The sequence below is a fragment of the Oxyura jamaicensis genome, chromosome 2 (assembly GCF_011077185.1).
Source record: "Oxyura jamaicensis isolate SHBP4307 breed ruddy duck chromosome 2, BPBGC_Ojam_1.0, whole genome shotgun sequence".
Taxonomy (NCBI): Eukaryota; Metazoa; Chordata; class Aves; order Anseriformes; family Anatidae; genus Oxyura; species Oxyura jamaicensis.
Genome location: NC_048894.1, coordinates 30,544,207 through 30,568,531, shown reverse-complemented (window position 1 = coordinate 30,568,531; position 24,325 = coordinate 30,544,207). Strand labels below are relative to the sequence as shown.

The following is a 24,325-nucleotide window of genomic DNA, read 5'->3' as shown; positions in this document are numbered from 1 at the left end:
TGCTTAGTGCTCAGAGAGACCCAAACAGGAAGTGTCTGGGCGTTCTCTGTTCATGAAGTGGGTGGGATGGAGTTCTTTAGAGAAAACAAAATACAATCCACCTACAGATCATGTTAGGCCAGCTCCCCAATTTCCTCTAAGTAGAACAGAGGCTTTTGTTGCCTTAGTTACTGGAATGATCTACTAGTCAACAGCAGAATCCTAGTCTCTAGAGAGAACATCATTTCTGCATTTCTGGTGGCAGCACAGGATGGGAAATAAATGTCGTTGTTTTTTGTTGTTGTTGTTGTTAAAAATATATATATTTAAATGAAATATTTAAACGAAAAAAGTCATCTTTTGCTAAAAAGAGATTATGCAAGGTCACTGAACAGACATTGTTTGTTAGATGTTTAGAACTTCCACTCAAGCAACATTCCTGGATGTTTAATTTTCCATTCCTTTCTTAACAAAGAAAAGAGTGAACACTGGAAACTGCATGCTAAATTTCAAAGCTTAGACAACATCAGCTACATTTGTACAGCCAGATTACTGACGTCTGTCTAATACTCAGGCGTTCCAGATAGAATTTAAAATTTTTCTTCTCCTCAGTAGAGGTGTAGCTATTGTAGTGCTATCATCTATTTTTCCTTGGACACAGAAGCTGGAAAGCACAGCCCATCTGCTTCCCCTGTAAAGTATCATCAAATCCAAATTGCTTATTTTAGTTTTGAATATGTGAATTTCAGTGTGGTGATATTTGAGTGCCAATTTACACTGAAATGAAGATCCAAAATAATTTTTAAGGAAGTGTTGAGTCCTAAAAAACTGTTGGATTATCTTCTTTCCTGTAAGGGTATAATATGAAATAGTGGTTCCATCGTACTTGAAATGTCTCATCTTTTGTAGCCATGAACTCCCTGCCTTAGCAATTATTCTTCACATCCCAGAGTAGTTCCTGCTTTTTTTTTTTTTTTTTTTTTTTTTTTTTTTTTTTTTTGTGGGGTGGGGAGGAGAGGGGAGGAAGTGACCAGTTTTGGTCACTTTAGCTCTGTGAGCTGACAGGGGACCAAGATGATCATGAGCACTGGAGCAAAGAGTGGCTCAGCATGCTGCTGGGATGGTGCAACTGAGCATCTTGGTTCTGGGGAGGCCAAGCAGCCTGACTGTGAGATTAATGTTGTAAAATTACCTAGGCTAACCTAAATGAAAAGGCAAACATTTTTTATCATGTGTCTTTGCCTGTGAGGACTTTTAGCACCCTGAAAATCTAACTAGAATGCTGTAGATCTGTGAATTTAAAATTTTCATGTCAATGTACTGAAGTTTTAGATGTTAATAACTAGAGTTCTATAAGAACCACAAATCACCATTAATCAACATTGGAGTTGAGAACACTAAGCTGTACTTTAAAAAAATAATAATAATAAGTTTGTTAATCAATTTTACCTGTATTACAGTACTAGCATAAACAATGCACATTAACAGAATGCCAAAATCTAGTTTATATTTCATTTTCAAATACTCGTGCTCTGTTCAGCTAAATTTGTAAATCCAGTAAATTTGACATTTGTGTACTATTGTATTGTTATGTTGTTCAAACCTCAGAATATTGTTTAAATCTAAACCTCAACTGTTTTTCAAATTGCAACATGATTACAAACAGCAAATGTGCTATTTAATTATTTTAATGCCAATTTCTACATATGTTTCTTCTCCTAAACAAAAGTTTCAGCTCACATTACCTGCCATAGTTCCTTTCCAAAAATAAGGGTTGTTTCAAAGTAGATAGTTTTTCTTAGTTTAAAATAACTAGAAGGATTTTAAATGTGGCAAAATCTTTTACAGCAGGATTTACAGTCCATTTCTTCTGCTAAGGCTTTAAGTGGAACTGAACATTTGAGAGGAAGGGGTCATAGGGACATTGTGTTATTTTATTTCTGGCCAATCTATTTTATCACAAAGCTTATTATTTGTACTAATGCCAATAATATCAAACATGATTGACAAACATTTGACAGGAAAATGCATTCTTCTGAGTTTTGGATTGACAGACTGAATGTACAAAGCCTCTTCGTATTCCTGTTTCTGTAAGTCATTTTCTACAGCACACTAGCATACTTTTGTTTTCACTGTTTCTTTATATTTCCCTGGTTTTTACTCCTTTCTAAAAGAAAGCCTGATAGAGTCTGCCTTCAGCATAGTTATATTAATCTGAGCTATACAAAATTGAGCTACAATAAACACTTCTTAAAGCTAAAACATAAAAACATTGAAAGGAGGAGTGCTTAGCTGCCCAATGCAGCTGAACAAAGGAGCAGATGAGCACACCTTGCCTTGTTTCTCAAAAGTATTATCAGATTGATTTAAAATAAATAAATAAATAAATGAATAAAACTGCATTTATGCAGGGCTCAAAAACTGAACAATATTTTTTGGTGGAAAAGTTTGAAAGGGGTATCTTGAGCTTTGCTGTTTAGGGATTTTGGAGGGTGATAAGGAAAATGCAGTAGATCAGTATGAGAGAAGTTGGCCATCCACTAAAGAAATTATGACAATGAAAAATAATAGCGGTAATTTAAAGATCTGCATAGCAGCACCGTTGAAGGAGAAACGAGAGGCTTTTCCCAAAAGCAGGCTGCGAGACCCCCAGCGCCAAGGGGAGGCGAAAGGAGGGCTGGAGGCTAGAGCAGGCGCGGCCGCGGTGGCTCCGCGCTGCGGGCGCCGTTCCCAGCGCACCTGCGGAGGCCGTGCAGAGCCCAGCGGGCGGCCGGGGCGGGCGCAGCTCGGCGCAGAGCAGCTGGGCCATGGGCAGCGCAGCGGGCGGCCCGCGGTCCACCACGCCGGGACAGCAGCTCCGCGCTCTTTTCTATGTTCTGCCGCCCGGAGAGAGCTCCTTCCGCACGGTGGAGGATGTGCCCGACTACGTGGAGAAGGTGAGAGCCCCGTCGGGGGGGGGGGGGGGGGGGGGGCCCGGGGGGGGGGTGGGGGGGGCCCCCCCCCCCCCCCCCCCCCCCCCCGCAGCATCCATCCCTCCCCTCCACCCACCCTGCGCGCAGCCACTGCCTGCCTCTCTCAAAAGGCTTGGGGAAGCGGTGACTGGAGGAGAGCACCTAAAATAAGATTAAGTATGTTTTTCTCTGTCTGCTCTCATTCCCGGGCTTGCTGGCAGTTTAGCCAGGTATTCTATATGTGTTTTAAGTGAAGGTTTGGTTGCTGTCTCCCAACACCAGTTTTCAGAGGAGCACCCCACATCTGAAAGTTTGTGCTAACACTGTTCACACTGGCAGAGCTGAGTGATATAATGACAGCAAACTGAACTGAGTAAACCAGAAAGCGTGATACTGTGGTGGGCTACTCAGGCTAGGCTTCAAGCAAGCAGATCTTCAAGCAAGCAAGCAAGCAAGCAAAAAAAATATAAAATAATATATATATATATATACACATATATTTAGAATCACTATTTAAAAGAAAAAAAATACACAAAGATTGTTTAAGAGAATTAGAACAAATATTTGTGTTGGGACAGTGCAGACTCCTAAAGTTTCAAGGCAAGAGTACAGAGGTCAGGCATGAGAACTCCCTTGGCAGCAGCGTATCCCTCCCTCCCCTCTTGCCCTACTGGCTTGTCTGCTTTTCAGGAGATACCTTTGCTCCCTTCTGTCCTACCTATTGCACAGATCTTGGCACATATCTCAAACTGCTGTTCAGTAGCTGCTATTGCGCTGTAATGGGGGTGTCATGGATTGTGCAGAGTGGTACATCAGTGTCAGCAACTTCCTGCGAATGTCAGTGTTCAGCAACCCATCACTGATGGTGGTTATCAGCAAACATTGCCCTTTTGGATAGAGTAAGCAGACAGCTGCTGCAAATCCAACCTGTGTATACAAAGTCTGGTCGATGGACTGCCCTCAGAGGCATTTTGCAACAAAGCTATAGCACAATGGTCAGGCAAGTCTGTCTAGAGCTTGACAGTTTTGCCTAGTCAACTGATTGCTTCCTCCAGCTCTGTCTAGTGCTTATCTCAATCCCCTTGTACTGTTCCCACATTTTCAGCTGAGTAGCATTCATTTTCTTGCCAGTGTTTTTCCTTAACATCCCTGAACTTCCTTCTCCCATGCAGACCTGTGCAATATTCAGCTCAGACCTTGGCCTAACCTGTGACTGTTAAGGGCAGACAGCTATGAAAGTCTGCAGAAGGATTCCTGGTACTTTATTGCATTATAGAACTGTCTGCAGGCTTCTGCTGTTGTACAACTCCCTTGTGATAAGTTTGTAAGGGAATATGTACCTAGCAAAAGTTAAACTAAAAAGGTTTTTCAGTATAGTTATACTTTGCTATAATTGCTGTCTGATAGCTTAGCCTATTAGCTTAGGATCATAGCTTAGTCTAATTTGTGCAGTGTATTCTCTGGTTGTAGTTCTATTACTTCATTTTTTTTAGAAGCAGGACCAGTTCGTGGTCTCTGCACCATGCTCTGTTGGCATAGCTGTATGTTAAGGCCCCAAGTCCTGTTCAAAACATGGTCTGATTGGTTACCAGCGACCAGTAAGCAATGTTCTGCAGTGGGGCCCAGGGAGAAATCACTCTTTCAGCTAGTCTCCATAACTCTGGGAAAAAGGGTCAAAATCCTGGACCACAATCATGGAATTCATTTTTATGTGAGCTTTTGTCACATAGACTTTGAAAAGACTTTGAAAACCTTTATTTTCCCTCAGTTGTAGAAAGAGAAAAGAAAGTGTTTTTTGTTGTTGTTGTTTGTTTGTTTTGTTTTGTTTTGTTTTCCCCTACAGTTTAGAACTTAACTCTTACAATGCATACCAATGCTTACCTTGTCCTTTCACAAGCACTCAAAGTATATAAAAATATACTTTGCTTTCCCTGTTTCTTGGATTCTCTTGATGTTCGTTCTGCAGATGGGAGGAAAAGACTAGTAGAGTTTTAGTCTACTGACTGTAGTCACTCCCAGGAAGAGAATGCACTGTTCCTTCCTCTGAAAGCCCCAAAATGGAAGCATTAAATTTAATACTTACTGGTTTTCTTTTCTGTTTACTCTCTGCTTTTTAGAGCCTAAAGATTAAGTTCACATTTACACTCAATCCATGTTTTTAGGCTTTGCTTCTAAATAATGAGGCACAGAACCTGCTTATTTAATTCTATGTGAAAGTTGAGAATCTTATGTTATGAGGACCTGGGACTTTAAGAAAACATACTGTTTCAAGGCCTGTAATAAAATCATGAATTTATGCTGACTTTCAACTTAATATTATTTTTTGCAACTCTATGAAGTAGAAATTGATTTAAAATAGTCCTTTGCATTGTGTAAGAATTGGTTACTTGTAAGGGAAACCCTCTTATTCAGCATTCAGAGTAAGACTTTCAAGTTATTGATCAGTTATTGACATAAACCACAAAAACTAGTGCAAATCCCCATTAGGAATTTCTGGTGATAGGTGAAAAGAAAGCAGCTGGTAACGGAGTAAAACATTTGTAGATCAGAAGATACAGAAAGGGGCCAGCTTCCATCTCCGACCCGTGAGGTCAACAGTGGCTATTGCCTAATTTTGTGCCACTTTGTTTTCAGGGACAATACTTGAAAACTTTCCCTGGATATGCAGGAGCTACCTATCCCCCTCATGTTCCTTAAACATCTTAATTGTCATTTTAACTACTACCCCACACTCTTGTCCCCCGCCCCGCCCCCCCCCCCCAAAAAAAAAAAAAAAAAAAAAAAAAAAGATGAACCTAATGATTAGGCTACTTGAAACTTGTCTGCCTGCCTGACTACCTCCATTTTTCTTGTATTATTTCTGTTATCCTTCTGCTGTCTTACACTGCATCCCAAGATGATAAGCTCTTAGGGACAAGGAGTGCCTTTTCTTTCTGTTTTTATGGCATCTAACTTGATAGTATCCTGATCTATGACAATAAATGTTACGTATTATGCTCACAGAAATAACATAAACTAGTTTTGATGTAGTTGATTTCTTTGATCTACTTTGGACACAGCAAAATGTGGGTGTGTGGAAGAGAGGTAGTAATATCTTAGGTACCAAGAGGTATGTCATAAAACTTTCCTTTCTCACACTCCTTGATGGGCAGGAGGTTAAGACTGTCTGAATGTTTCTTTATCCTCCTTGCTATGACACTCCCTATTTGTGAGTCAAAAAGTGGTGTTGAATATTTGGCTGTCTCACAGCTTCACAGTGGGAAGAAAATATTTAATGAAGTCAATGGGAAAGAAGTTGTATTAGTATAAAGCCAAGTATTTTAACTATTTCAGAAGTTGCTAGGTAAAGTGAATTGCCAGGCACTATACAGGAATTGTATATTTCCTGTACGTTATTTTCATTTCTTGAATAAAAGATCCCAGTTATTCTGCCCTGAGCCCTTTCAATTTGCAGTGCAGCTTCTGTTATTGCATGACTTTGAAATTGTCTATAGTCTGTGCTAGAGCTGGTTCCCAGTTTTGTGGTAAAATCTTTCTTAGTGGTTCTCAAAAGACCATTTTTATCTCTGATGGATTTACAGGCACGGTCATCTGGCTTGTTTAGTAATTTAGGAATCTTTTTTAATTATATCAACTAGAAAATAAACATCTACTTAGAAATTAAGCAGTTAAAGTAAAACAAGGAACATTTATTTATTTATTTATTTATTTATTTATTTCTAGGATGCTTTAATGACCTCTAATAAAGTGTATTTTTTTATTGATTTCAAATGTACAAACATTTACCACACTGTTTTTGCTGGGTACTCTTTAGGACTTATTCGTAAGTTTTCCTTTGATTTTGAAATGTTTTCTATGATCAGCTAGCGTGTATCCCAAACATGCCTTTAGATAACTAAAGCAGTGTTAAAGTGCAAGCTAGGCATCTAAATTAAAAAGTGCCATGTTGATATTAATCTCTGTTCATCTGTTATTGTAACCTAACCCTGAGCTGCTGCAGTTTATGAACTTTCACATTTCCTAGACGCTATAAATCTCTCTCTGCTTGCATGGTTTGAATCATCCCATTCTTCTTTGACTGAGCAATCTGGTCTGTATCCATCTTAGTCTCTTTGGTGTCCCAGCTTGGTACGAATTCCCGGATCACATCTCACTTGTCAACAAAAATGAGCACCCTCCAAAATGCAATGGCACTTGCGGAAGCAACATGCTTCTTCCATTAAAAATGTATAGGCAGAAGCAACCTCTCTCATACAGTGCAGTGTGGAAGGTTTCAGTATGTGGATCTATATGTTTGTAGTGACTTGAATGGGACAGTGAAAAAAGACTAAGGAGGACAGGGACCAGTCTAGCAGTGTGATGTCTCCCATACTGGTGAGTGGATAAAATCTCACAGGTCTTGCACTTCTCTATCCCTTAAAAAATGCAGTGTGAATTTTATGCCTTAGTACCAGCAAAAAGGAGTTCTCTGAATGTCTCCAAGGTCACCTAAACTTTTTCTGCAGAGCAAGGGAGATGGTTTAAGGAACATTCAAGAGCACAAAGATCTGATGTAAATAAAATAGCTACTTCCTATATTCCTTGCTGCAGGCCTTCTGGTGGTGGTCTTGGTGTCTGATGTGTTGTCACTGCCTCATCAGTTTTTCCTCCCATGAACTGCAGGGACTATTAGGACTCCAACATCAATCGATAAATAAATAAATAAATAAATGCTCTGCCAACTACTACTGTTCAATCTTACCCTCCCCACCTTGCTCCCTCCCCCCCCCGCTGATGCTGATGAAAATTTGAGAACACGTGTAACAATCAGTCTGCACTGATGAAACATGGTGTTTTCACAATAATTTTTGCCAGTCCCACCCCACTGGTCACATCCATACCATTCTCTAATGGGTGCTGTTCTTGGGCATTTTCAACTTGTCCATTGATCTGGGACTCAGGATATACAGTGTGAGCTGAATCCTAGATTGGAGCAGCATTGTGAGTGAAAAATGTTTGTCTTGCACAGCATTATAGTTTTCTTCAGAAAGGCAGTAAATGATTTGACAGCTAGTACAACCTGAAAGAAAAAAAAAGGAGCACCATTGCTATTTGATCTGGAAAGAACACAGGTGTTATGCCCCACATTGGACTTTTTTTCATTGTTATTTCACATAATTCATGGGTTCTTTAGTTAAAATACATATGGAAGAGCTGTTGCTATCAGCAGCAAAATGCATGGCAACAGATATGTTAAGCAGAAAGTAACTCTAATATATCTTTCAGATAATATTGTTGGATGCCAGATTCAGTGGCTGAACACTTTCAAATAATGCTTACATATCAAATTGAAAGCAGATTCTATTTTTACCTTGTGGTTAGAGGAGTCCACAAATGTTGACGCTTTCACTCATTTATTTGAATATAAGAAATGAGTTTGGAAAGGCTTTTGTGTTTTGTTTTGATGCCATTTAATAATTTACGTGCAGACAATAGAAAGTAGTATGTGATGAAGTTAGTGCATTGGATTTATTCTGGTGGTATCTATGCCTTGGCAGCCTTGGTTGTCCTTGTTGGGTCCATGAGGAACTTTATTTATCAGGGTGCAATAGTAACTAGAAAGATACAAGTCAACCTGAGAAGTATCTGGCTGCATAAGCTACTCTTTGAATCATAGGTTTGGATGGACCTTAAAGATTATGTAGGTCTAATCTCCCTGACAGGGTCAGAGACACATTCCACTAGCTCACTAAATCAGATTTCCCAAAGCCCCATCCAACCTGGACTTGAACACTTGCAGGGATGGTGAATCCACACCTTCTCTGGGCAAACTGTTCCAGTGCCTCACTAGCCTCAGAGTAAAGAATTTCATCCTAAAGGAAACTGAAAAGGCAGATCTAATCCTACTTGTGTTGTGACTGCTTTTCTCCCATTTCTTTTTCAGAGTATTCCATTCTTCATTGCTTTTATTGTGCTGGAGTTTGCTGTCAGCTGGGTTCAGAAGCGTAAGCTGTCAGGTCGAATCAATGATGGTATAAGTTCTCTTTCTTTAGGTATCCTGTCTCGACTACCAGAGTAAGTATATGTGTTATATTAGCTTAAGGTTGTTTGTTAGTCACTGAGAAGGAAGAAGAGAGAATTTTATGAATTGAAATTGTTAAAATATTGAAATTTTTATTGCTAACCCAAAGTGATTAAATAAAGCATCTAGATTTTACTTTGCTAACATGAAGTTGCATAAAGAGCATAAATGTCTTTCTAATCTGTAAGACTAAATAAGATACTTGTAGGATATTTTCTTGTTCCAATTATATTCATTCATATCTGATCTTGGCTGTCACCTTTAGCTGTTTCTGGGACTTCAGTTAACTTAACTGTCTTAGGTTAGATTATGTTAAAATCTGAGTTTTTTTATTAACCTGAAGAAAGGAGAGAAAAAGAAGTCCTTTATATTCATTGGCCTTTAAAGTAAAATTGCATGCATATAATCAAATAGAAATGTGAATAAACACGTGATTCAAAGCTCTTTGAATTCAGTCATGATCCTGTTTGAATTCAGTGGACTTCTCAGAGGTTTTAATGCTTGATAGAAATGTTGCAAACGTGATCATCTGTTTTTTCTCTCCTGCATAGAGGTCATAAGATTAACCTGAATTACTTCATGGTGAATGGAGTTGTGTTTTAGAGAAATATACATTATGGATTAATAAATATTTAATAGTAGGGAATCCAGAAAGTTCTTTATATAAAATGATCTAAGTGCTTTTCAGAAGCTCTAAATGCTTCTAAGGAGTATTGTGTCTGCCTTTTCATAATATGAGCTTCCAGATGATAGATTTTATTACATCTTTTCTGTTAGAAGGGGATTCAGTTTCTATTCCCCATGTATGAATTTACAGATTACCATTGTTGCATATAATCTATTCATTACATGAAGAAAAGTTTCAATTATTTGAATTTGACTATACAGTATATTTTCAAGTCTTTCAATTATTCCCACAGTTCTTTTCTGAATCCTCTACAGTTTTTCAGCCTTCTTAATGTTGATGTCTCAAGTGCACTCCATATTTCAGAAATTGCTATATCAGTGCCAAATAATGAAGTCATTTGTTCGCTATTTCTCCTTGTTGTTCCTCCCTTTATATATCACAGGTCCATGTTAGTCCTTTGAGCCATCTTTCATCCCCAAATATATATATATATATATATGTATTTATATTGTGGCTTGCATTCCTCATTCATAGGCAATAGGTTCTTATACTTGGCCACACAGAAATATATGGGTAATGCATTTGATCATCCTGAATGTTTTGAATCAGTGCAATGATGTCTTTGATATTTAGAGATCCCTAGTTTTTGTCAATGTAAATTACCCAATTTGTAGTCTATTATTGTTTGAATTTGTACATTTAAAAAAAAATTGTAATAAAGGAAAAGTTTTGATAAGATCTATATACCTTTAATTTAGGTACAAAGACAACTTGTGATCGATCATCTTAGTTTTCACTAGTAACTGTCACGAATGAAGCCATTTAGGGAGTTTGGTAGATAAATAATGTCACTTAGAGGCACTCTCCCAAACTCCTTATATATCTCGAAATAAGAGACAAGAAATTTCAACATGAGAAATATTTGAAGTAATATCTAAATGAAGAGTTTCATGAAGCTACTTTTTGCAACTAGTGAGCAATCTATACTCAAACTATCTTGTACACATTTAATAAGATCTGTGAACATGATCTTGAAGGAGAAACATTCAGTTTTGTGTTATATTATAAGCCATAATAAATAATATAAAGTATTGGACTTGTATGCACTGAAACACACCTCTAAAGAAAGTATACTCTAGTTTTCATACAGCTAAAACTAAAATCTTTCGAATATAATTTATTCAAATTACACAATTTTTCTATACAGTCATATACTTCAGATTTACCAAGCTGAATGCTTATTTTTCTTATCTGAAATATTCAGGACTGATGAAGTTAGGGGGACTGAGACATGTGTGATGGAAGTTTGAATGGTTTTGTGAGGTCTTTTGGCTGTATTTTAAGAATACTAAAATGCTTCAGAGGCACTCATTCCTGGAACAAATGCTTGTTAAGAAAACTAATGTTGCATGTGTGGAACGCAGCTTAGCAAGGTGCTGAGTACTTTTATTATTTTGGCACTCAGTACTCTGCTGCAGAATTTGGCTTGTAGGCTAGGCAGTTTTCTTTTGGATAAGAATTATTTTGCAAAGTTATCTTGAGTGAGTGAACTAAATGATCCTTAAGGACATAAACTTTGTAGGATCAGGCAAATCGGCAGGATCAGTACACTTATTCATTGATACACCAGCACAAGAAGTCTCTTCCAGGTCACTTGTACTGCTCTCCTGGCTGGAAACATAAGACCCCAAAGAAAAAAAGAAAAAACAGAAAAAAAGAAAGAAAAAAAAAAGCTTTTACAAAGCTTTGAAATTTCTTACTGAATGTGAAAGAAGCAGTTTACCCTTCTGTGTTCTGCTTCCATGGTGTGAAATAAATGGGTCAGAAAAAAGAAAAAAAAAGGGGGGGGTGGGGGGGGAAGTGCACACACAATCCTTTGCTAAGATTTTCACTTCCGTCTTTCCCTTTCAGGCAGAAAAAAAATGTAGGGAAAGCTGACAGAAACTGCTAAAACAATATTTCAGCAGAACCCACAGCATCAGGGGAAATAGTAGTGCAAATCATTAACAGCTGAAGGTTAGATTAACACACCATTGATTGTATCCTCTCCCAGGGACTAATTTTCATTTTCTCAACTAGGAGCAATGGTTTGCCACTTCCTTAAAAAATCTGTGGTTGAATCTAAAATGGTGGCTTCAGTCTATTAGTTAGAATGAAGCTTCAGATGCATCATTGCAATGAGGTCTTTACATTGTATGGAAAAATTATTCAGACTCTCAGTATGTTTTTCCATTTCACAGTCTGTATAAGAAGTGCTGCATCTCTTGAGGGAAAACAATATTTATTCAGTGTTTCTTACTTCATTGTTGGAGAAAATGCAGATCATAAATTGTTGATATTCCTATGCCAAATATTAAAAATGTAGGTGCAAGAGGAAAAGTCTAATCAGAAAAGGCAGTGTGGTTTGTTTTTAGGCTTATTAGACTTAACAGCATATAGAAAGTAGAATTGCTATGTGTACATATTATTTATTGTAAAATAGCACATACATTTTCTTAAATATAATTTTCTTTGCCTTAATACATACTGTACATTCCTCTGGATGTATGAATGCTAAATGTTATATGCAATGAAAAGTAGTTCAGGGGAAAGGGACACATTTGAATTACTAACCTCACTCCCTGCATCTTAGATGTTGGTGGTTAAAAAATTTCTGAGAACTTTTATTCTAAATAAATAACAAACTTCTCTAACAAACCATTGCCAGGAGACTTGAAATGCTGCTTTAAAAATATTCTCCCAAGAGAAAGTTTATTTGGGGTATAAATATCCACTATACAAGTATGTGCATTATTTCATTTTGGCCCATTTCTTCTTTTAAAGCAACAGAACATAAATCAAATCAGAAAGTGTTTGGGGGATAACTGAGGTAGGTACATTTTCAAACTAGTTGGGAAAGTCTCCGTTTTTTATGGTCATGCTCAATTGCCAGTTTTTAGTGTTCAGCTCTGCAACACAGTCACACAGTGTGTGTGAGTTTATAAAGTGTGTATATATATGTCTAACAGTTTTGTCAACAAATCTGCAATTAACTTTCCAATTTCTAAAGTGAACATTAAAAATTTTATATATTAAATGTTTGACTTTGTGAAACACGGGAGGCTGAAGTTCTCCAAAGTGGTGTTGACCATCAGAAAGGAATGAGAAAATGGTTTTTGGATAGTTCATGTTATTATGCACCTCAAAATTGCTCATCATCAATAACTGAATCAAAGGAGTATAGAGTTTGTTTCTCCAGTAAACCAGTACGGTTCAATTCTGTATGTGATCTGGATTTTAAATAATTTTTATGCAGAAGAAATATTGAAGAAGCAGTTTCAAGTGCATATTAGGCCAACACTGTGGCCAAGTGAAGGACCCTTGCCTGATTTATACTTCTGTTTGCATATTCTTGCCTTAGATCTTTCTCCCCCTTTTGCTGGCATCAGCATTTGTGTTACCCTGTGGTGAAGTGGCCCAGGAAATACATCCAGCACCATCACACCCTCCTCCCTCCCCCCATCATATTAACCTGGATCAGCTCTTACCATGGTTCACAAAATCTTGTATCAAAACAAAAAATGAGCATGGAAAAAAAAAGCAGTCAGGTGTGCAGGATAACTTTTTTTTTTTTTTTTGTACTATTACTGAGTTATCCACATGAAAAGTATGTAAAATTTCAGTCTGAAAACAGAAGCTTTCAGTCCTTAATAATAGGAGTTTTCAGAACTGATTAAAATGCATTTGTTTCAAGTTGGTGCAAGCAATTCACAACCCCATGGAGCTGGTGTTATCCGTGAAAAAACAAAATACTCACCTTCATGGATGCAAACATTGAAAGTAGGTCCTGGCTTCCTGATGTATCTACTAGTATTTCTGTACACTTATAAATGCAGAAAATTATAAGCTCATAAATTAGTGACTGCATCTCTTAGAAGAAAATTTGATAGATACAGTGTCTTGTAAGTTATATTTTCACTTCAAGACTTATTAGCTAAATTTTTCTCTCCACATCTGCTTGACTAAAGCTTTGGACAGATGTTTACTTAGAGCATGGTCAGATGTGTTGCTTCTGATCCAGCTGCCCCCTCAGATCTGCCAACATAACTGCACATTTAATTGCTCCCTAACCTGGTCCTGACAAAGTGATCCAGCTAAAAGCAGAAACAAAAGCCCCCCAAGAACTATAAAAGAGGTGTTTAAGCTCAGCTGCATTCATTTTGACAGAGCTGGGTCAGGGAGCAGCTATGCATGCAATTATGCTGGCAGATCTGATGGCTGGTAACCACCAGACTTTGGGCAGTGATGAGCAGATGGGGCCAAACTGGAAAGGTAATCACTTAACCTAGTTAAATTGCAAGTAAGGCTGCTGTGCCCCTACACCAACTGAACTTCTAGCTACTGCACTTCTGTCCTTCCTATCTCATTTACATAGTCATTTCTTTATCTTGTGCTGGTTCAGGTGTTCATCTGATCCTGTGCTAAGGTTCAGTTCAGTAAGGTGCTATTTCAGTTCAGTATAGGAGCAATAACGTTTTTGCTTAAGGCAGAGAGAGGCAGTCAAATGAGGCTGGCAACCAGCAGCTAGGCTGGCTTAGGCTCCACTGAAACTGCACACACCAGCATGCCTGTGGCAGCTAGTTATGGCAATTTAGACACTACATGTCATGTTTCCATAAAATAGTATTTTAATAGGTAACAATCGTGAAGAGACAGAATCTACTCACCATCCCATTCCTCCCACTCTTCAAATAGTGTTTTGTAGTTATATATTTCATAAGAATATCCTCCTGGCTGCACTGTCCAATATCCTCTGCTAATTGTTTCCACATTTTGCCGAAGGTCACAGCCCTCACAGCTCTGTCAGAAGAACAGGTTTAGAAATAGGTCACTAATTCTCCGTAGGTAAAGCAGTCTGAGGAGGATAAACAGCTTCAGAAAGCGGGTAGTACTGTGCACTGGAGCTGGCAGTGCTTTCAGCGGGCAAACCTGACTCTGGAAGGGAATTCTCTAACTTAATTTAGTCAAGCTCGTGACAGGGACTGTCTGCATGAATGTTCTTTGGTCTAATTCCCTTTTTTGTTGAGCTGTTTCAACATCAATGAATTGAGTGGGACAAAATCAGTAAAGACTAGGTTAATTAATCCATGTAAGGGTTGCTATCATCTTGGTGAATCAATTTAACACAGCTTTATAAATTTAGTATAAGCTACACTGTGGCTTTGGACAAATTCAAATCTAGCTGTACCTATGTTAAAGCTTCCTGCCTGCTCATTGCCTCCTCCCTTCTCCCCTGTTACTATCTCTCACCTCTTGTCAGTGGTGAGTCCTCCCCTGGCCATATCAGCAGCATTATCTTCAGGGGTTTAAAATACAGAATTTTGCAGACCTGGTTCATTTTGTTTGAAACATGCTGGAGAACACCTGTGTGAGCAGTGCTGCTGGCACAACACAGGAGTACCAACTAGCAGCCGTGGACAGCATGGCGTGTGTGTGGTGTGCTACTTTTTGGTGATGACTAAAGAAAGCTCTGAGCCAGAATTTAGAACTCTGGAGTTTCTAATGAAATGACATATAAGCTACCAAACACTAAAGAACAGAATTTAGGAGACAGACTTGGGAGAGTCAGGATGTTCTCAAACTAATTGTCTGAAACAACTAGTAGTCCCTACTATAATGTTCAAGAGCTTTCCATGTTTCACACAAGCCTGTCAGAAAGCCAATTACTCTTTTAGATTCTAACCGCTTACATTGAAACAGCTGTTTGCAGAATTCATATTTGTCTACATCTTCAGTGTTGCATCGTTACTTATTTTCTAGACACTGGACCCAGTAAACGTCTCAGTGAATTTGTGAATCTCAGAGCCCAGTTTCACACCTGCTATGTCTCTAGAAACAGAAACAAGCTGTTAACATTTGTTCTCAGATACATATGTGCTCTTATGTGAAAGTACAGACTGTTATCTGAGTTTACCCTTATTAAAAATATGTTATTAATTAAGTTCCATAATCAGAGGCTCACAAAATATAACACACACAACAAAATTTCCAAAACCCATTAAATGTTGCATATATTTTATTCTGTAGTTCTGTATTTTTCACTAAGATAAATGCATGAAAACAGATGAAAATTATTTTTTTTAAGCCCTCTAACTCTAAACTGTCTAGAGTACTCTTCTGACTAAAATACTTATCTGCTAAAAGACATATTAAGTTTAAATCAGGATTCCACTAGATGGAGCACAGGGGTAGCATTTTTAAAGCTGGCCAATATAGTTTGCTGGGACAACACTTTGAAGTTATGGAAATCAGGGAAAAATCTCTATGATTCTGTAAATCAGTGTTATAGAACTGAAAATAACAGACTTGCACCACTGCATATATCATGGACAAAGGCAAACTATGGCTATAGGAGTTCAGAAGTATTATAAAAGTTGATCACTAGAAAATCTCACACAAATATTTCTTCTGATTTCATCATTTAATTTGCTCATTTCATCATTTAATTTGTCATTGAAGATATTTCACTGTATTTTTACAGACTATTGGAACAGTCATCTGTTATCACTTCCTTTGTTCTAGATAATTTTAGAACAAAACAGGGTTGAATTGAATACCCCTTTCCCCCTCCTCATAACTTCTGCTTATACATGACCTTTGAGAATATAATAAGATTTCTACTAATCTAACTCAATCCTTAACACAAATTTTATGACTTCAGTGGAACAGTCACACTATTCTGCAAGTAAGAGAGATCAAAATCAAATCCTTTATTGAAAAAATGTACTAAGTAAGCATTTGTATTACACTTGTATGTTGTTATTTATACAAATATTAAAAAGTCAGATCTGTTCCCTCACAGAATGTTCTAGAATCTCCCAAGACTGCACATCCTGAATTTACTAGAACACAATTTGCTTCTCGGTGTGCTGGGAAGGTATAAATAGATCTAAAGAAATTAAACTTCCATTCTTATAAGGGTAGAAGAGTAAGCTACAATGACAGAAACTCAGGTGTGCTAAAGGATTTAAACTAGTATTTGAAATCTTTTAGATTAAAAGTTCAATTAAATTAATTAATTTAATCAAATTAATTAATTAATTAATTAAATTTACCAAATAAGCGCGTATAAACTTAGGGCAAGAGGTATTATTGCCATGGGCTTTACTACTAAAGGGAGTGGAACTTCTCATGAAAATATTTAAGGATTTAATATCATATTTTTAATTGATTTCTTCTTTATATATGAAAGAGCAAAGCTAAATGATAAGTGACATAATTTATATAGGCATGACATTTTAAGAAGCATGACAGAGACATTTGTTCTTTTGCTTTCAAAGCCTGTTGTTTCATGTTTAATTACACCCACTAACAGAAATTAATACTAGTATCTCAAGTTGGAGGATAAAAATTGAAGTGCAGCAGGAACAGGGCTGGTGAAGAAAAGGTCAGCTCTGTCAGATTAAATCTTATGTAATAGTGCACCTAATACAGCTAGGGATACCAAACTCACCTCTTTTTTATTTCTTTTTTATTTCTTTTTGCATTGATAGTTCTTTTTCTTCTTGAGGAAAAATGGGAACTGCATTATTTAGACTAAAATTCCAGAGAAGAAAGCCATACTGAGGAAGAGGAGAGGCTTTCCTTTAGCTTTTGTGTCTGGTGGGAACATTTTCTCAAAATGTAGGTGCTATTTCCTGTAATCAAGGGCTTTCCAGAGCTTGATAATCATTTCCCAGCTGTATCATTTTGGTGAATTATTTTTTAGCCTTGGGTTATTTCATGACTGGTTTTGCATATTAAGAATGGGAGAGGATCATATTCATCTTGATGATAGAAAACAGGGAATAGAACTCCCACAGCTCTCTCTCCCCTTCCCTCCACCTTGTGGAAAGTTTGGCTTTGAGCTAAAGCGTGAAAAAAGCCTTGACTGCAGTATGTCAGGCGTATTTCAGCTCGATTTGTGTCAACCCTAATAAGTCAGCTGACAAGGTAATAAATTGGGTGTCTGTTCAAGACCTGGCACCTGTACAGGAAATAAAAGGGGATTTCAGTTGCAGGAAGGTTTGCTTTGTTTTGCAAATGGACGTTTTCTCAAGGCTCCTCTACCTCATTCCCCCATCTCCTCTTTACTGAATTCTTGTTATCAAAATGTTTATTTCAATTGTGACTGAAGCTAGTTTTTCATCTGGAAAAGAAAGCTTTCTGAGTTTCATTGGAAATGGGAATCCTTATACTTTCCACTCTGAAACAAAGGCTTACAGAGCATTTAATTATTCATGTATCCTGCTGTTACATATATGGCCTGAATAATTTCCAATTACAGAGTAGAAACTGCCTTTGTTCAACATTTTGAAACCTTACATTGATGTAGTATGAGTCAGGATGGGAAAACTGAATTTGTTTAACCCAGGGAAACAATATATTTGTAATATCTCACTATTTCTAATGATAATATAACCTTGTGACCAGGGTGTCTTAACGTGTTTCGTCCTGTCTGACCTCCAAGGATGCAAGTCTGTTACAGCTCTTGAGAGCTGACGTTTTGTAGGTCCAGCTGTAGAGTTGTGCTTTTAGCTCAGGGGTCCCAGGCTGAGACCCAGTGTGATGTGAGGGGGTGCCTGCAGCAGTGGCGAGAGCCTGGATTTTTTTCTTGGGGTCTTCACTTTCAACACACAACTCTTCCTCCATGCTCAGAGGAAAGATAACACCTATTGTTCCCTGATCCTTTTCAATTTTGGAGATTGTCTTAGGGACCATGGAAGAGTTTTCCTGAAAACTAATTTCAGGTTCTAAGGCCGATCTGCGAGGTGGAGGAAGCAAAACAGGATCTGGTATTCTTTGCAAGGGGTCAGCTCTGTGTTCATCTGGTTGAGTTTTCTTCACCTTTTCCATCTTTCATTATTCCATTGGGATCTACTGTAAGTAGATCTTCATGTCCATGTGGAGAGTTCATCTCCCAGAATTTCCTTCTTGGACTTTTTTAATTAGAGGAAGTGATAATCTGACCCAGTGGAAGGAGAAGAGGGAAATGGTTTATTTAAAAATAATAATAATAAAATCACCTTTAAGTAAAATATGTATGATTTTTAAAAACAGAGAGATGGAAACACTCTCTCAGTCAAAACAGTTGCAAAAGTGCATTCTTTGCACATAATAAGATTTTTTTTTTTTTTTCAGCAGAGATATTCAAAATCCAAGATAAATCTATGTTATGTATATAATAAGGCTTTCTATGCAGTATGTGTGTTCTAGGATTTATTACTCCTTATGCAGAAGATTGGACTAGATGACAAAAGTTCTACCTATCTGCTTCTGCCATATTTATGGTTAAAAACTTACTTTTAAATGAGGAAAAAGTTTTCTTAAGTTCTCTTCAGTGTTTTCAAGAAGTGAAAATGTAGCTTGAGGGAGAAAAAAAGGGGCAATATAAATCTTTAAAACTCCAAGTGAACTTTCAGAATCTAATTTAATGCAAGCTCTGGACTTTCCTATCTATCACACTGTATTTTTTTTTTTTTTTAAATACTTAGCTAAGCAATTCTTCTTTCTCCAGCATTGCATAGTGATATGATGGATTACTCCAAATTAATTACAATAATCAGCTAGTGTTATGTATTGTAGAATTGTGATTCAAGCATGAAGGAAAAAATAAGCAAATTCTGACTTTACAGCAAATTATTCATGTAAAAATGTGTTGTGAGGTTAGCTCAAGTTTTACACCGTGGCCTTAGCTTGTGGGAAAAAAAAAAAAAAAAAAAAGACTCTAGGGTGAAATACAAAAAGCTGATCAAAAACGGAGGAAATGTACCCTTCCAAATATCTTTGCATGTACTGCAAAGGCATTATATGTTAATAAAAGCAAAAGAATAAAGTAAGAAAACAGTACCTAATAATAACTGATACTATATGTTGCAAAAGGTGTTTTAAATTTCCTGGTCATTGAAAAGATGTTAAGAAATGCCCATTTCTTTGTGTTTGAATAGTATCAGCTCCCTTCTGACCTGTTGTGAAAGTGCTTGAGAATTTATACTAAACTTTACAGATGCCTCATGAGGTGAATGGCAAAAATCTGGTTGGACACATATAATCTTCTTTAAAAATATTTATAGAACACAGCTCTTATGAAAATGAAACATGTTCCAGGTGTGTATGGCCCAACTTCTGGGCATAGCTCAGTTGTTTTTGAAGTGGCAGATACACCTGCCATTGCAACTCAAGAGAAATTCTTTATCTGCCAGCTACCAAAATGAAACTGTGTTGGTTTTGTTGTGTTTTGTTTTTGTTGTCTGAGATGTTTGTAGTACATGTAGGAATGAGTTAGTTGAAGGTAAGATGTGGCAGCTGGCTGTGGGGAAAACATTAGTTCTCGTCTACCCAAGCAACAACTCCTTGTAAGGCTTCAGCTTCTTAGGATAAAATGATGGGTGTGGTAACGTTCTGCTTGTTCCCTAGTATTCGGAACTTGGGATTTTCAACTGACTTTTTTCCTCATTAATTGAGAAACTATCATCACAGAGCCTCAAAATATTTCCTTCTAATATAGTTCAAAATACCATTATGGGAAAAAGTGCTAATGCTGGGATCATAAAAATACTGAATGGATGTTTCTGCAAAAATATGAAGGTGAGGTGACCAGAAAGTTCAGTGAGAGCATGGGGGATGGTTCATAAGCTGAAGCAGTGACATTTTCAGAGGTTCCCTCATGTTTCAGTGCAGCTACCCAAAAAAAAGACAGTGCATGGCCAGACTATTTTCAGGGACATACAACGCAATTCTCACAATTCTGCATTACTAGTAGGTGTATCTGAATTTTTTCATGTGTGTGAAGCAAGGTTTGGGAAAGGAAGGAATATAATATGTCCCCCTTTAGTCGTGCAGGTTCACGTATTTTGGGGGCTGTGCTGTAAACTAAATCACTGAAATCATCTTTATCAAAAATAATCAAGCTGAAAAAGGGGGTGGTGGGGCGGGTGGGGGATGGTCTTGGCATGGTGGTGAAACAAGAATTGGGAAGAAGCATCACTGAGAAGCGTCACTGAATTAAAAATGAGCAGACATGGACAGACACACGGCATCCTGAATATGGGCTCCCATGCCTTCCTTGTGACAGTCCTTGTATTAAATTCCACTGGATGCTGAACTCAGCTGACTAACCAGACAGGAAACTATCCCTAGGGAACTGGAGAGGAAGAAGTCTCTCCCTTCCAGTGACACTGAGCTTAAACTATAACAAATAACTTCTCTTACTCATCCTCAGTCCCATACCTAACTTCATCATATTTACAATATTATTGTAAAAGTATTTTACCTTACTTATTTTACACTACATTACAGTTAGTTTTTGAGAATGATTGCCACTTCACTTCTAACTTGCAAGTTAGTAAGGATGGGTTTCTCCAGATCTGTGAGAAAAGGAACACTGCACAGCACAGACTGCCTAAGGGTTTCAGCATACCTAATGCCAAAATGTAGGTGGTGAGTGGCTGATCTTAAAAACTTCAATGACCTGAAGCAATGGTATTACTGAAGTTAACAGTCATATTACTCGACAAAGATTGTGGAACTTGGGCACAGTTTATATGTTTTAGAAAAAGATTCCCATTAGTAAGTATACAGTAAAACAGTTCTGTATTTGCAGTTGACAAAATCATTGATAACACTCTTTGTCTCTCAATTTCAGTGTTTTATTCAGAAGTGTCGACTTAATTAGTTATATCTATGTATGGAATAACTACAGACTCTTTGAACTACCCTGGGACTCGGCATGGACATGGTATTTGACATTCCTGGGAGTGGATTTCACATACTACTGGTTTCACCGCATAAGTCATGGTAAGAGTTAAGAGTTTTTCCTGTATTAAAATACAAAATGTGTTAATTAATTATGAATAAAGTGAGGTATTTATTTTCATTTCTATACTTACTCTACTTTAGGTGCTCTCTTTCCCAAGTTTAGCAGAGATTCACTTGCACTTTGAGTATGGAAAACAATCTGTATATCACACTTTTATGCAATAGATATAGTTTTGAGGAAAAAAAAAAGAAAAAAAAATAAAAAAAAAAAAAGTATCTCTTGGCTAGTTGCACCACAGAAAAAGAAATGTATCACAGAAAAAATGATAAACAAATTAATTCGTATGGCGTAGTATTCTTTTGTGCCTGTATGGAAAACACAGCTTCATACAAAATGGAGGGGAATAAAAAGCAAGGTGGCCAAAATAATGACAGGACATCTGGCTAACTTCCTCTGCTTCTGTGTATATATATTTAACTTTCAATCATTGTTAAACTGACAGATGAATGAAAGTGGTTCTGCACTTTATATGCATAGATATAAATACACATACATTTTATACATGTATATATGTGCACATACATTTATAAGGTATTTTAGAAATTCTGTCTGCAATTAACACTTGATTTAAAGGTGATCGTCTTTTTTTTTTTTTTTTTTTTTTTTTTTAAAGAAGTACATTTTTAACCCTACTTGTTCTTATGTATGGAAATGTAGAGCTTAGAAGGGATTCAACAGTTATTTATTGTAACAGTGGAGGCCATGTAAATCATGCCAGTTACTTCTGTTCATGTGTATTATGAAGATGTAAATAATATCGATCACTCTGTTTATCCATTATATATTCCTCTTACTAACAACAGATTTTTGCTATAGCCATTTGTATTCTGTGCACAGATGCAATAATGCTTTGTATCACTCCTAATTTTGGATCTGATCTGAAGTCTGTAGCAATGAAATAAGTATCTCTTTATAATTTAAGAGACTTTGGATGGGGCTTCTCAAGGCAGCGTGCCCACAGCCCACAAAAGCTGTAAAATCTAGTAACGCAAGTTTATGTAATGCACTTTTGAAAAGGGAAATTATTTTGATGCCAATAGGTCAGTGGAGTATGTGGAAGTGGGTGAGAAATGAGCCTGAGCTTCTGGGGGGAGTGGGAGGTAGGAAGGGTCACTCCCGGGTGGGGAGAACAATACAGGGTGGGTGCAGGGGGACAACAATGGTGTGAGGGGACGGGGCTCACAGAGGGACATGGTGGGAGGTGAGGAAGTTGGGGGGAGCTGGAACAATGTGCTGGGGGGACATCGCAGCCGGGAGCTGGGAGCCCTGCGTGGGTGTGCGAGAGACTGGGAATATGCTTCAAAAACAATGACATTAACAGTGCTGGCAAGGCTGCAACTTCGGGCTGAGAACTGGACCAAGGTGGGAGGATATTCCTGCATTAAAAAAAAAAAAAAAATACCTGAAAGTGTTAGAAAATCAGTAGCCTGGCTCTACTTTCACCAGATTCAGTGGTAAAATTCCCACTGCCAGAGAAAGGATCAGGATCAGCACCATGCTTTCTAAAGCAGTTCCATGTTTTTCTGTTCCTACAGCAATTCTGAATTCACTATCATCTGCTTTTCTATATTTTGAGAGGAACATTGTGACTGTGCACTTTGAAATGAATCACTCTGGCCATTTTAGAATTAAAATCCAGAACAATTATCTCAGTATGTAGTGAAGTTGTGGAAACCGCATAACAAAATGTTGTTCATGTCTTAAGAAAGTCAGTACCGAGCTGTTCTTTAAATGTTAATTTAGTCTTCTGGAGGTTGCAGAAATGTTTCTTACTGTCAAGTCTGTGCTGCTCAGCAGAGAACTGATGCAACATTATAGAATATCACTTAAAATGAAGGTTTTAACCGACAGCCTTATTTCTGGTCAAGTGATGAAATCTGTAACAGGGCAACACAGCTGCAAAAGTCAACTTCTTCAGAAGTTGGAAAGGAGAATTTGAATGTAGGAGATGCTTTTAAAATGCAAAATGTAGTTTAGTGGAAAATACCTCTGTGATTTGAGAAGTGGAGGCACTGGAACAATCTCTTCTACAAGTGGACAAACATACACTTGAGCAAGAAAATAACAGGGCCTGGTGATTCAGGCTTAGATCAGAAAGCTAAGTTAGAAATTAATAGCATATGTATATCCCAGGAAATTCAAGCTGTGTGGACATATGTGTGGGGATGTAAATAATAACACTAATTGTTTCAAAATGAAGAACTTAAATTCAGATGCATTTTCAGGCTGTTTGTTAGTACTCAAAATAATTTTGTTACAAAGCATCATAATTGTATAGCTTTTCCTATCTCTAAGCAGTTATATGATAACACAAACTCCTGTCTACTACTTACTATCTTATTTTTGTGTTGTCCATCCAATAATTGGATTGTTCTGCTATTTGAAAGAATAGGCTGAAAGTAGAAACTTCTTTCTGTAGTACTTCTTGGGAATCTATGTTTTCCTCTTCACTTATATGTGTGTAATAGTTATTATCATAAACTGAAGTTATACAGCAACAAGAGGAAGTATTTTTAGGTGTGATCTCTCTCTCTCTCTTTTTTTTTTTTTTTAAAGGATAGAGTTATTCTAAGTATGTGCTTGTATTTTCCATTGTTTGCAGTAGCCACTAAAAAGTTAGAAAATAAAATGTTTCACCACTTATTCCAGCATTCTTCTAGGCCTGATCCAAAAGCCATGGCAGTCAATGGTAATGCTTAGTTAGCCACTGCTTTTTCTCTCGGTGTTTTAATGAATTTATATATCATTGTAACTTTTCCCTTTGTTTCAATAAAAAAACACTGATTATGGTGATACTACTGAAGACAGTAAACTGTAAAATAACAGGTTTTCTTTTCTTTTCTTTTCTTTTCTTTTCTTTTCTTTTCTTT

General features: G+C 37.3%; 1 protein-coding gene across 4 annotated transcripts in view; it reads left to right on the top strand.

Annotated features, from left to right (window-relative positions):
• Nucleotides 1-2,642: 2,642 nt before the first annotated feature.
• AGMO (alkylglycerol monooxygenase) overlaps nucleotides 2,643-24,325 on the top strand; it is a 203,776-nt gene continuing 182,093 nt past the window's right edge. The window contains exons 1-3 of one of the 4 annotated variants that reach the window (XM_035318410.1): nucleotides 2,643-2,915; nucleotides 8,854-8,984; nucleotides 21,282-21,433. In XM_035318410.1, the coding sequence (XP_035174301.1) occupies nucleotides 2,787-2,915; nucleotides 8,854-8,984; nucleotides 21,282-21,433 (412 nt within the window). In that variant the 5' untranslated portion in view covers nucleotides 2,643-2,786. The remainder of the gene's footprint in view (nucleotides 2,916-8,853; nucleotides 8,985-21,281; nucleotides 21,434-24,325) is intronic. The other 3 variants (XM_035318412.1, XM_035318413.1, XM_035318411.1) reach the window with 3 other exon arrangements.